The sequence below is a fragment of the Capsella rubella genome, unplaced genomic scaffold, assembly GCF_000375325.1.
Source record: "Capsella rubella cultivar Monte Gargano unplaced genomic scaffold, Caprub1_0 scaffold_6, whole genome shotgun sequence".
In the NCBI taxonomy this organism is placed as follows: domain Eukaryota; kingdom Viridiplantae; phylum Streptophyta; class Magnoliopsida; order Brassicales; family Brassicaceae; genus Capsella; species Capsella rubella.
The window spans coordinates 3,346,351-3,358,927 of record NW_006238918.1 but is presented as its reverse complement, the minus strand read 5'-3'; the positions used below and the strand labels follow the sequence as shown (position 1 = coordinate 3,358,927).

General features: G+C 43.7%; 4 protein-coding genes across 4 annotated transcripts; 2 read left to right on the top strand and 2 right to left on the bottom strand.

The window, feature by feature from the left end:
* Window positions 1-73: 73 nt before the first annotated feature.
* Window positions 74-1,612, top strand: LOC17884423. The gene has a single exon (XM_006286561.2). The coding sequence runs from the start codon at window positions 74-76 to the stop codon at window positions 1,610-1,612; it is 1,539 nt and encodes a 512-aa protein (XP_006286623.2).
* A 4,940-nt stretch (window positions 1,613-6,552) lies between these two features.
* Window positions 6,553-8,196, top strand: LOC17883475 (aspartyl protease AED1). The gene is made up of 2 exons (XM_006287644.2): window positions 6,553-6,747; window positions 6,852-8,196. Exons 1-2 carry the CDS (start codon window positions 6,591-6,593, stop codon window positions 8,078-8,080), a joined length of 1,386 nt encoding a protein of 461 aa, XP_006287706.1. The 5' UTR covers window positions 6,553-6,590; the 3' UTR covers window positions 8,081-8,196.
* A 399-nt stretch (window positions 8,197-8,595) lies between these two features.
* Window positions 8,596-9,799, bottom strand: LOC17883750 (protein ENHANCED DISEASE RESISTANCE 2-like). Its single transcript, XM_006288254.2, has one exon. The coding sequence runs from the start codon at window positions 9,679-9,681 to the stop codon at window positions 8,773-8,775; it is 909 nt and encodes a 302-aa protein (XP_006288316.1). The 5' UTR covers window positions 9,682-9,799; the 3' UTR covers window positions 8,596-8,772.
* Window positions 9,800-10,713: 914 nt separating this feature from the next.
* Window positions 10,714-12,369, bottom strand: LOC111830076. The gene is made up of 4 exons (XM_023781036.1): window positions 12,123-12,369; window positions 11,966-12,049; window positions 11,074-11,111; window positions 10,714-10,958 (listed from the first exon to the last, which is right to left on the bottom strand). The coding sequence occupies exons 1-2, from the start codon at window positions 12,210-12,212 to the stop codon at window positions 11,984-11,986; spliced, it is 156 nt and encodes a 51-aa protein (XP_023636804.1). The 5' UTR covers window positions 12,213-12,369; the 3' UTR covers window positions 10,714-10,958; window positions 11,074-11,111; window positions 11,966-11,983.
* Window positions 12,370-12,577: the final 208 nt, after the last annotated feature.

The following is a 12,577-nucleotide window of genomic DNA, read 5'->3' as shown; positions in this document are numbered from 1 at the left end:
GTTTACCGAAAATAAAAAAAGAGACCGCAACTTGAACATGATCAGGTAAGCTACATAATAAGTGATCAAGAGGATGACGGCTAGGGTTCCGGGTACTGAAATCCAAGATACGAGTATGGAGGAGATGGGACGTCCACCGGATGTTCCTACGGCCCCTCTTCGATCTTGGGTGGAGAAGGTGCAGGGGAGTAATGTTGGGGGTGTACCAGTGGCGGAGAGAGTGTTGGATGATGAGTTTGTATCGGCGGGAACCCGGTTGGAGTTCCCGAATGGGAAGGATGGAGAAGGGGTGATCACCGTGGAGCCAGAAGTGTTATCAGCCATGAACGATTTGTGGAAGCACTGTCTGATTGTGAAAGTTTTGGGGAGACACGTCCCGATTGCGGCGCTGGTTCGAAAATTGCGCGAGCTGTTGAAACCGAGTGGGGGGATGTATGTGGTGGATCTACCCAAGCAGTTCTTTCTCGTAAGGTTTGACAATAAGGCCGACTACTTGGCAGCGGTTACAGGAGGTCCATGGCGGTTGTTTGGAAGTATTTTGATGGTGCAGGCATGGACACCGGAGTTTGACCCGTTGAAAGATGAGATTGTTACGACACCAGTGTGGGTGCGGATTTCAAGTCTCCCGGTTAATCTGTATCACAAAGTAATTTTATCAAAGGTCTCAGGGGCGTTAGGGAAACCACTTCGGGTGGATATGACGACGTTGCAGTTGAATAGAGCACGGTTTGCTCGGGTGTGTGTGGAGGTCAACCTGAAGAAACCATTGAAAGGGTCGGTATTGGTGAATGGTGAGAGATACGCGGTGGCGTATGAGGGGCTGAGTACTATATGCTCCTCATGTGGGATTTATGGACACTTGGTGAACAATTGTCCTCGGAGTTTGGCAGAGCGTGTGAGCCAGCCCAGAGTACAGCCGGCTAGATCAACAAGTGATGGATTCACGGAAGTTCGAAGGACGAATCGGAGAGGATCACCGGTGGTGAGGAATGAGATGGTGGCGGTGGTGGACAAAAGTCCGGGGAATGAGAGAAATCAGGAGGAGATTACGAACACTCCGGCTTTAGGAAATGTTGCCATATCTAACAGATTTACTGGCTTAAATGCGGGGGGTGAAACGGAAGGTATAGAGCCAAGTATGGTACGGAAGGAGAAAAATAAGGAAAGTCCGCAGTTGGCGAATATATCGCATGATGTAATGCGTGTGGAGCAAGGAAAGGAAAATAATTATTTTGGTAATGTGTTTTCGGCAAAGGACGGAGAAGTAAGCAAGAAGGCTAATGGGCTCAAAGGATGGAGAAATGTTACGCCGAGGAAGAATGGGCCGAAACAGATCAAGCCCACTAGAGGATTAATTTTTGGCCCCATGAGGGGTGAGAATGAGAACATTGGTTCGGGTAAGAGGTTACGGGTTGAGTCGGAGGCAGTTGGTAGAGCAGGGGGTGTCTACCGGGCAGGCCGAGCTGTAACGGAGGAGGAGAGACAACCCTTACAAAGCCTAGAGCAAGAGATGAATATGGGTCCGGACAAGAGTGAACTCGCGTTGCTACGGGATGCGTTTAGTCTAAAGGAAGGCCCAATGGAGGTTGGGGAAGACGTGAAAGTGAAATAATGGGTCGCCCCGGTGATTCTCCACTGTTTACAAATTTTTATGATGAATTGCATATTTTGGAATTGCCGGGGGGCGAATAAACCCAATTTTAGAAGATCGATAAGATACATGTTAAAGAGGTTTGACACCGATGTCTTGGCATTGTTTGAAACGCACGCGGAGGGAGAGAGGGCGGGACAGAGATGTCATCGATTGGGGTTTGAGAACTCGTTTCGAGTGGATGCGGTGGGGCAAAGTGGTGGACTGTGGTTGTTATGGAGGTCACGGATCGGTCATGTGGAGGTCATAACTTCGTCTAATCAGTTTATCCATGCAAGAATAGGGACGGGGGAGGATGCGAGTAACTTGGTGGTAGTGTATGCAGCACCAACAGTGACTCGCCGGAGCGGTTTATGGGGAACGCTGCGGGATTTGATAAATGGGATGGATGGACCGGTCATAGTGGGAGGAGACTTTAATACGATTTTAAGGTTGGACGAACGTACTGGAGGAAACGGTCGGTTGTCGCCGGATTCTATAGCGTTTGGGGAATGGGTGAATGAGTTGTCTTTAATAGATATGGGCTTTAAAAAAGGGCCTTATACATGGAGAAGGGGTCGGGTGGCAAGTACTTTTATTGCAAAGAGATTGGATCGTGTGGTTTGTAACCCTCACGCGAGACTTAAGTGGCAGGAGGCGGTAGTTTCACACCTTCCCTTTCTTTCGTCGGATCATGCTCCCCTCTTTTTGCAGTTGTGCCCGAAGAGTAATGGGGATCCAAGGAGACGGCCATTTAGATTTGAGGCAGCTTGGTTGAGCCATGAGAGCTTTAAGGAGTTGGTGTCGGTTTCTTGGGATCCGCATATCACCACTCCAAAGGCGCTGGAAGTTTTGCAGAGGACTTTAAAGAAATGGAATAAGGAAGTTTTTGGTGTTATTAATACACGTAAAGAGAAGCTAATGAAGGAGATTAAGGAGGTACAAGAGGCTTTAACAGAGGCGCAAGCGGATAACTTGCTGGTCAAGGAAGAGACTTTGCTTAAGAGTTTTGAGCAGTTGTTAGAGCAAGAGGAGATGCTTTGGTTTCAAAAGTCAAGAGAGAAGTTGATTGCCTTGGGGGACCGTAATACAACTTTTTTCCACACGTCTACGGTGATTAGAAGACAACATAATAAGATTGAGATGCTGAGAGGTGCGGATGACCGATGGGTATCCGAGAAAGTGGAGTTGGAAAAGTTTGCACTTGATTATTATCAGATGTTGTACTCATTGGAGGGATTAAGCGTGGAAAGACCGACTTTGCCAATGGAGGGTTTTCCAGGAATGACTATGGCGGAGAGGATGGAGTTAGCTAAACCTTTCACGGAGGATGAAGTGTGGGTGGCTGTGAAAAACATGGGACGTTTTAAGGCGCCGGGGCCGGATGGTTATCAAGCGGTTTTCTATCACCATTGCTGGGATATAGTTGGAGACTCGGTTAAACGTTTTGTATTGGGGTTCTTTGAGACTGGAGTATTACCTCAGGCGGCTAATGATGCTTTGATTGTCTTGTTAGCCAAGGTGGCCAAGCCGGAACGCATAACTCAGTTTAGACCAGTGAGTTTATGCAATGTGTTGTTTAAAGTCATTACTAAGATGATGGTGTTGCGGTTAAAGAAGGTGATCTCCAAATTAATTGGACCAGCACAAGCTAGTTTTATCCCAGGAAGGTTGAGTATCGACAACATTGTGATTGTTCAGGAGACGGTGCATTCGATGAGACGGAAGAAAGGGAGAAAGGGTTGGATGCTTTTGAAGCTGGACCTAGAGAAGGCTTATGATCGAATTCGTTGGGATTTTTTAGAAGAAACACTAACGGCGGTGGGGTTAACAGAAGAGTGGCGAAAGAGGATAATGGAGTGTGTCTCCAACCCGTCTATGTGTTTGTTGTTGAATGGCGAAAAAACACATGCATTTCGGCCAGCGAGGGGGCTACGACAGGGGGACCCCTTATCCCCTTATTTGTTTGTTTTGTGCCTCGAGAGGTTGTGCCACCTTATTGAGGGGGCAGTGGAACGTCGAGAGTGGAAACCGATTGGGATATCTAGGGGTGGCCCTAAGCTTTCGCACGTTTGCTTTGCGGATGATATAATCCTGTTTGCGGAAGCATCCGTTGCTCAAGTTCGGGTTATTCGGAAGGTTCTGGATACGTTTTGTATGGCTTCCGGTCAGAAGGTCAGTCTTGAGAAGTCGAAGATATTTTTTTCGGAGAATGTTAGCCGAGATATGGAAAGGCTAATTAGTGTGGAGAGTGGTGTAAGCGTAACGAGGGACCTCGGAAAGTATTTGGGAATGCCAATATTGCATAAGAGAATTAATAAAGAGACATTCGGGGAGGTCTTAGAGCGAGCTTCTTCTCGGCTGGCTGGTTGGAAGAGGCACACTTTAAGCTTGGCGGGACGGATAACACTTACTAAAGCGGTTTTGTCGTCTCTCCCAGTGCACGCAATGAGCTCGATGTTATTACCAGCGTCGACGTTGGAAGCTTTGGATAAGGCCTCGAGATCTTTCTTGTGGGGTGATTCACAAGGGCAACGAAAAATTCATTTGCTATCATGGGCGAAGGTGTGCAAACCTAAACGAGAGGGTGGTTTGGGATTACGGAAGGCAAGCGACATGCACCGTGCGCTTCTAGCCAAGTTAGGGTGGCGAGTTCTAACTGATCGAGATGGTTTATGGGCCCGTGTGTTGCGATGCAAGTATAAGGTTGGTGATGTGCATGACGTTTCATGGTTGAAACCAAAGAGTACGTGGTCGTCAACATGGCGAAGTATCGGAATAGGTTTGCGAGACGTGGTGTCGAAGGGTATCGGATGGGTCCCTGGTGATGGAAGATCTATCCGTTTCGGGTCGGATAGATGGTTAATGAATGCTCCTTTGATTGATTGGACTACATCGCGTGTTCCGGAAAATGAAGAATTAGCGTGTGCGGCGGATTATTGGATCGAAGGATCAGGCTGGGACATGGGGCGGCTAGGCTTGTATTTGCCGGACAATATGACACAGAGATTGTATGCAGTGGTGATTCAGGGTGTGCCTGGGTTGGAGGATAAGTTATCTTGGAAAGGATCCGAGAATGGGGGGTTTACGGTGGGATCAGCTTACTCTTTGTTCACGAAAGGGAATGCAGTTGGGCAATGTATGGAGCGGTTCTTCGGTAGAATTTGGGGAGTGGTGGCACCGGAACGAATACGGAGCTTTCTTTGGTTAGTTGGCCATCAGGTGATTTTGACTAATGCCGAGAGAACTAGGAGGCATATGGCGGATTCGGATGTTTGTCAGGTCTGTCGAGGGGCAACGGAGTCGATATTACATGTGCTACGAGACTGTCCGGCTATGGCTGGTCTATGGGCACGTTTGGTACCGGAGAGAGAACGAGGAGGTTTTTTCACACGTTCTCTTTTGGAATGGTTGTTTGACAACTTGAATACCAAGCACCCAACACGGGATTCAAAATGGCCCACGATTTTTGCTATGGCGACGTGGTGGGCTTGGAAATGGCGTTGCCGAGATGTGTTTGGCGAGCGAGGATTGTGCAGGGATAGATTGGGCTTCATTAAGCGTGTAGCGGATGAGGTTGTCAAGGTTCATGCCAGTGAACGAGGTACTTCGACTCCGAATGCAAGAGTAGAGAGGTTAATTTCTTGGAAGAAGCCGGCTGAGAGTTGGGTGACGGTTAACACGGATGGGGCGTCAAGGGGAAATCCGGGCAAGGCAACGGCGGGTGGGGTTATTCGCAATGCAGATGGGGAATGGTTAGTGGGATTTTCCTTGAATATAGGCCTTTGCTCGGCTCCGTTGGCGGAACTTTTGGGAGTTTATTACGGGCTGGTGTTAGCATGGGAACGCGGTTGGAGGCGGTGATTTTGGAAGTGGATTCGGTTTTGGTGGTGGGTTTTTTACAGTCAGGGGTTCCGGAGATGCATCCGCTGGCTTTCCTGGTACGCTTGTGCCACGGCTTTATTTCAAGAGACTGGTTAGTCCGGGTGACTCACGTGTATAGGGAGGCTAATCGTCTTGCCGACGGATTAGCTAACTATGCGTTTACTTTAGATTTTGGTATTAGAGTTTTTGATTTTTGTCCGGATGAAGTTACTTCGGTTTTGTTGGATGATATGAATGGGCGATCGGTCCAACGGAATGTTAGATTGTAATTGTTTTTTCGGTTTGAATAAATTATAGGAGACTTTTGTCTCCTATCCATTACCAAAAAAAAAATACTTAATACTTAATTACCCCAAAGTTTTCAACATTTTCGCTTCGGACTTAAATGGATTTACTTAGTTTCATCTATACAGTACTATTCAATCAAACTTCTTTGTTTGCTGCACTGGTCGTTAAGCGAATTCACAAATCAGGTTCTACGTTTTTTCTTGGTCACTTTTTGTAAAACCTAAATAAGGAACAATGCCTTTAACTGAACTTTAATAAAACAGTTTACAGTTACTTGAGTGATGGACGAAAGAACAGAATTACATCAACATATAGTGTTAATCACAACCCCTCAATTACGCCAAACTTGTAGCCTAGAGACAAAATAAACGCTAATAATAATATCTAGAGGCATGTTACATTCCTAGTCTCCATTATATGATTTTTGTACATATTCATTCCCACAGTTTGATTAATCAATTCTACATTCAAACAAAACTAAAAAACAAAATGTTTCAATCCCCTATAAAATAGTACGTTATCGAACAAAAATACAAAACCTTGGAGACTTGAGACTTGGAGTCGTCGGTCTACAGAGACGACATATTAAACACAATGCGGATGGGGTCTTTGCTTAGTTATGTGATATGCAGTGATAGCTTAGAGATTTGACAACAGCCATTCAGCACTTATCTTCAGCAAAGATATATAACGTCTAATCGTCTATAAAAGGACCAACCAAGTAATTTCGTATAATTGTGTAACAATCTCATTAGTTATTCTGAGACAGAGAGAGAGAGAGGGTGAAATGAGTATAATGAAAAATTTCTTGAATGTGATACTTTTACTTTGTGTATGTCTCAGTTGGTGTTTTACCGAAGGAGCTGAGAAAAAAGATGATTCGTACACCTTTCAAGTCAGCTCTCTATTTCCTTCATCATCATCTTGTGTTCTTTCTTCAAAAGGTGATTATCTTAGCCAGTTTAAATGAATCATTGCGTTTAAAATCCCTTTTTTCAATCAATAGATGTAAAAAGTTTTGTGTTTTTTTTTTTTTTTTGCACTGCAGCATCTAATAGCAAGTCGTCAGTTCGTGTGGTACACATGCACGGCGCGTGCTCGCATCTTAGGACCAACAAAGATGCGAGACTCGACCATGAAGAAATCCTCAGACGCGATCAAGCACGCGTGGAGTCCATCCGCTCCAAATTGTCCAAGAATATCGCAGATGGATCAGTCAGCATGACCAAGTCAACCGAGCTACCGGCTAAAGACGGAAGCATACTCGGTTCAGCCAACTACATTATAACAGTAGGAATCGGGACACCGAAGCACGATTTATCGCTGGTCTTCGACACCGGAAGCGATTTGACATGGACTCAATGTCAGCCATGTCTTAAAAGCTGCTATTCGCAAACGGAACCAATCTTTAATGCTTCTTCATCATCTTCTTACCACAACGTCCCGTGCTCATCTCAAATGTGTGAAAACGCTGCAAGTTGTTCGGATTCCAAGTGCCTATACGAAGTCCTTTACGGCGATAATTCGTTTACACAAGGATTCCTCGCCAAGGAAAGATTTACCCTAGCCAATGATGTCTTGGACGATGTTTACTTTGGTTGCGGTGAGAACAACCAAGGGCTTTTCAACGGTGCTGCTGGGATCCTTGGCCTTGGCCGTGACAAACTCTCGATTCCGTCGCAGACAGCTACGACCTACAACAATATTTTCTCCTACTGCCTCCCTTCTTCAGAAAGTAACACCGGCCATCTCACCTTTGGATCCGCTGGAATCTCTAATTCCGTTAAATTCACCCCGGTTTCTTCCTTCCCAAGCCCATCCAGTTATGGCATAGACATCGTAGGTATCAGCGTAGGCGACAATGAACTAGAGATTACTCCAACCTCATTCTCGAGGGACGGTGCTATAATAGATTCCGGTACCGTGATTACTCGCCTCCCTACCAAGGTCTACGCGGAACTTCGGAGCGTGTTCAAGGAAAAAATGTCTAGTTACAAGTCTACGCCGGGACGCTCGATTTTGGACACATGTTACGATTTCACGGGATTGGATACGGTGACACTCCCTACGATTGCATTCTCCATGGGCGGTGGCACTGTCGTAGAACTTGATGGAATGGGGATTTTGTATCCGTTGACGCAGTCACAGGTTTGTTTGGCGTTTGCAGGGGAAGATGACATTCCCGCCATCTTTGGAAATGTTCAGCAGAAGACGATGGAGATTGTGTACGACGTGGCTGGTGGACGAGTCGGGTTTGCTCCTAATGGTTGTAGCTAATGATGATGAAACAAGAGAGAGAGAGAGTGAGTGTTATATTGTAATGTAAGGATTTGGCACATAAATTAGCTTGATTCCATTACTAAGAAATAAATAAATTTTCAACTTTTTTTTTATGGGACATTTTCGTGATGTATTGATATATTCTTCAGCCTGACTTGGAAGTAAGTTTTTTTCAGTAACGTCAAACATGCTTCAACATTTGCTTACTTCCCAAGTCCAAATTTTTAAGCTATCAGATCATCTTTTTTCCTTAAGCGTGTAATCTTTTACCCGAAAAAGCATATATTCATTGTATACTTTTTCGGATGCAGAGCATAAAAATATACGCCAAAGCTTTCAACATTTGACTAATCTGTCACACGACTCAAAAATGATCGTCACACGGCTTACTCTTAAGACAAAAGTGGACTATTCTGGTTTTTCATCAAAAACATGACACACCAACAGTTCCAGCAAAGACGAATATATCATGAATCCGTATCGAATTTTCAATTTAATTCCATTGAATAATATATCATGAAAAAACTCTCGAGTTTATTTACAAAATCCATAAACAAAAAGTAACAATTACTATAGATTTGACTGAGATTAACGAAAAATTGTTTCCGATTCTTTGAGAGAGAGAAGAGAAGAGAGAAATGAATTTCAAATAAACCATTTTGACCTGTTGTAGCTCAAATTTAAAAATCTCAATCCTCGTCTTCGTCGTGGTTAACTTTCGCCGAACTCAACGTTCTACACGGTTGCGACGGCAATTGCTGCGGCGGTGGAGCGTCGACCACAAACGCTGACGACATCTCCATTTGACAAACCCTAACAGCTCCGATTAATTTCTCCGGCAGCTCATCCTCCGTCTGCGCTTCAGCCAAGAACCCCATATCGATCGTCACGCTCGTCACGTACCCTAAAGCTAGCCGCAAAATGGCGGTTGCGATGGCCGAGCTGCTAATGTCGACATCGATTTCAAAGTAGTTAGGACCTCTGTGGTAATTGCACGTCAAGGCTTTACCTAGAAGACAAGCGCCGTAGTTCCCCACCGCGGCTTTCACTACCCAAGGACCTTTCACGATCCGGTTCACGATTTTAAATCTCTGGTTCCGGAAGGCATCGTCGCCGTTGATGAACCGGTGGAGAAGCGAACCGGAAGGGATAGGTTCCTCCGTCGCGAAGTAGAACACGGCGCTGTGGTGATCTTTACCTGGAATCTGGAGATTCACGGCGAAGATGAAGCTCTTGAGAGATTGACCACGGGATTGAGCTTTTCTAAGCGCGTGAGCCACACGGTTATCGGGACGAGCGAGCACGTTATCGAGCTTCGAACTTGATTTGAGCCAGTCCACGCCGGCGGGAGCGAGGAGGTAATCACCGCCGGGAGATTTTTGTTTCTTGGTCAAGTAAGAACCGGAGCGGAGAGAGAAAACATCGCCAGGAGGAGAAGCCCAGCCGTCGGTGCCTGTATCGGGATCTACGCGGCGAAGAGATCCGCCGTTGGTTGCTTCGGCAATCCATTCCGGTAAGGCGGAGGATGAACCGGATCTGACCGGTTTTGATTTGTTTTCGCCGGTTGAGCTACGATGTCGCTGCTTGGAAGGGCTCATAGTTTATTTGGAGAGTCTGTGTCTCTGTGGTCGTTGGCCCTTCTCTCTCCCTCTCTTTCTCTCTCTCTCTCTTCAAAAGACGACTTTGTTTGTGCGGTGTGACAAAACAAGGGATTGAAATGGCTTTGGACTTTTATAGCTAAAAACTCCAATACTCGCTTTGGCTTATCTGTATTTTGATTTTCATGTGTTTTTTTATTTAATGACGATAATAATGTGAGATTTCCCTTTTTTTTTTTTTTACTTCTAATAAAGTTTCTTGCAAATGAATCTACGCCGTATAGGGCATATTAATATTTTCTTTCTTGTAAAAACAAAGATTTGTTCTTCTTTTTACATTTTTTTTTTGGACAATTTCATGTTTTTGATTAGTGAATTATTTGCATAGATCAGGAATTAAAGGGAGATACCACGTGTAAAACCAACCAACCATAAATTATTGCATTTGGCAGTAGGCCACGAACAACTTTTTGTCGACATACTATCATCATTAATAAGTTTTTGTATATAATTTTAATAAATAGAAAAATATACACGTAAAGTAGAAAAATACAAAGCTAATGACTTGGTGGCAGTGGCATGCATTGGCAATTGTAGCTGGTATTATCAATAAAATATGATACAATTACGAATTTATTAACATAAATAAGTATATTCGCTATCTCTCTCTTTTACTTTGGTTGCTTTCTTCATCATAAAAAGTTGCAAAAGTAGAAACAGCGTCCCGCGTAAGAAAAGCGTTTTAAAATGGATTAATATCTCTGTTACCCTGTATCAAGTGGAATTGGATTAATACAGATGAAATATATACACACGCCGGCCAAATATATGGAAGGTTAGGTAATCAAACATTGGATCTGTAGTTAAAAAGACTAGACACTAATCACTATGAGGTCAAGTATCAGTGGATGAATCATGAATCTATGACAGCTAATTGAAGCTCTTATAAGAGTTGTCACATAATAGCATAAGCAGAAACAGAAAACTACAAAATCAGTGAATTGGTTAAAAGATCCTTGATGAAACTTGAAATGAGAAAAAATTAAACAAATGTAATGCTTGATTTTGTGATTTAAATTTTCCAAAACTGCTTTGAAGGGATTTTTGTTTAGTCCTCATTTTCTATTCAAGGCTTACAAACTATACAATGCCACATTGTGATTTTTGTCTTAAAAGCTGACTACTCATTACTCAAACACCATTTCCAGCCAAATAAAATGATTTCCGAAGACAATTTTCTACGCTTGGTTACATCTTCTAGTCGGTTCTCTTGGGCCCTGTAGCAGAAGTAGGCTCTTGGTTAGAGATCATATATTCTCAGTTCTAATACAAACAAACTACAACTCTGTCTTGATGAACACAAATGGATAAAACCTTGGGATTTGGCCTTACCCTCAGACAATGTGTGAAACACCACTGAAGTAGGGTACCTGCCATATGAAACCACCTAGTGAATGATCTGTATGTGAGGATATAGTAAGAGACTCAAACGGAAACATAGATCGAGAAAGTAGGAGGATAAGAACCAGACTACTGATCTCTGTTTTCTTTATTCACATAGAAAAGATGAACAAATAAGAAATCCAAAAGAAAAAAAAAAAAAAAAACCAAAACCTAAGGATGAATTCTGAACATCCCCCACTCTCTCATGTCCTAAGGCTCCCAAGCAACCCAATACCATAGACTCCCTTGAATCTTTCCCATCCGATACTTAATACTCATGAAAGACGTCAACATACGGACAGAGTTAATTAAGCTGATGTAGCATTAGGCAATATCTGAGATTTTTCACTATGAAGACTTATCAAAGGACTGCAAGTCTGCAATAGTCTTCTGACACTGAATGATACGCAAAAGTATTATTGAGAAGGAATCAAGAACAAAGAACACAAGGGCCAGCTCAAGAACTCAATTCAACCATTAAGCACAAAGAAAAACACTTGGTAATGTTCAAATTTCGTGGCCTCCAGAATGACAAGTACACTAGTTTGATGAAGCAATAATGGAAACTTTTACAAAAATCTAATTAGAACAACCAGAAAAGTGAATAATAATCGCTATAAGCTAGAACACAGTTTTGATTACGAACTAGTGAATTCCAGCTAAACAACATAATCAAGATCGTTTATAATTAGGCCGAATTAAAGCAAACATTTCCGAAATCCTCACAAGCAACAAAATCAATGATCACAAAAACCATCCCACTGAACGAAACTATCAGATCGGAAGCAAAGTCCAACGAAACTGTTGAGATTGAAGTACCACCGTAGTTGAGATTACGAACCTACAACTCGATGTTTCTTCAGTGAAATTTGCCTCTCTGACTCTGAGCTCGACGATCAGTAGCTAATCTGTAAATCCAGTAACCCTGCGAACCAGAGGAGATCAGTTAGAACATATAAAAAGAAGGAACAGAAACGACATGATCACGCGTAAAGTACCAATGCGATGACATGAGCTGCGGCGAGGAAAATAACCAAAGCTGGCACTAGATCCAGAAACCAAGGTCGCAAGTGCTGATCCTTCGCCATGTAAGACGATAACAAAATAACTCCTTCTTGATCTCAAAACGGATCCGGTGGGTTAAGAGAAGCAGCAACTATGGGAGTGAGTACGAGTGATCTACTATCTATGCGTGTGCAGCACCGTCGAGTCACAACTCTTCTTCTCCGATCGCAAGTTTTTAGCTGCTGTTTGGCAGTAGGAGTAGACTTATCCATACTCCAGTCAAGTTAAAACAATAGGCCCATTTATGAGCCCAATAATTTTAAAAAAGGTACATCTGGCTGGACTGGTGAAGGACCCACGTGATACTTACTACCCCGCTTGCTTTACGTGACACGTGTCAGCTCATTTACATATTTGACTTGTGGTTCTTTCTATTTTTAGCAAACAA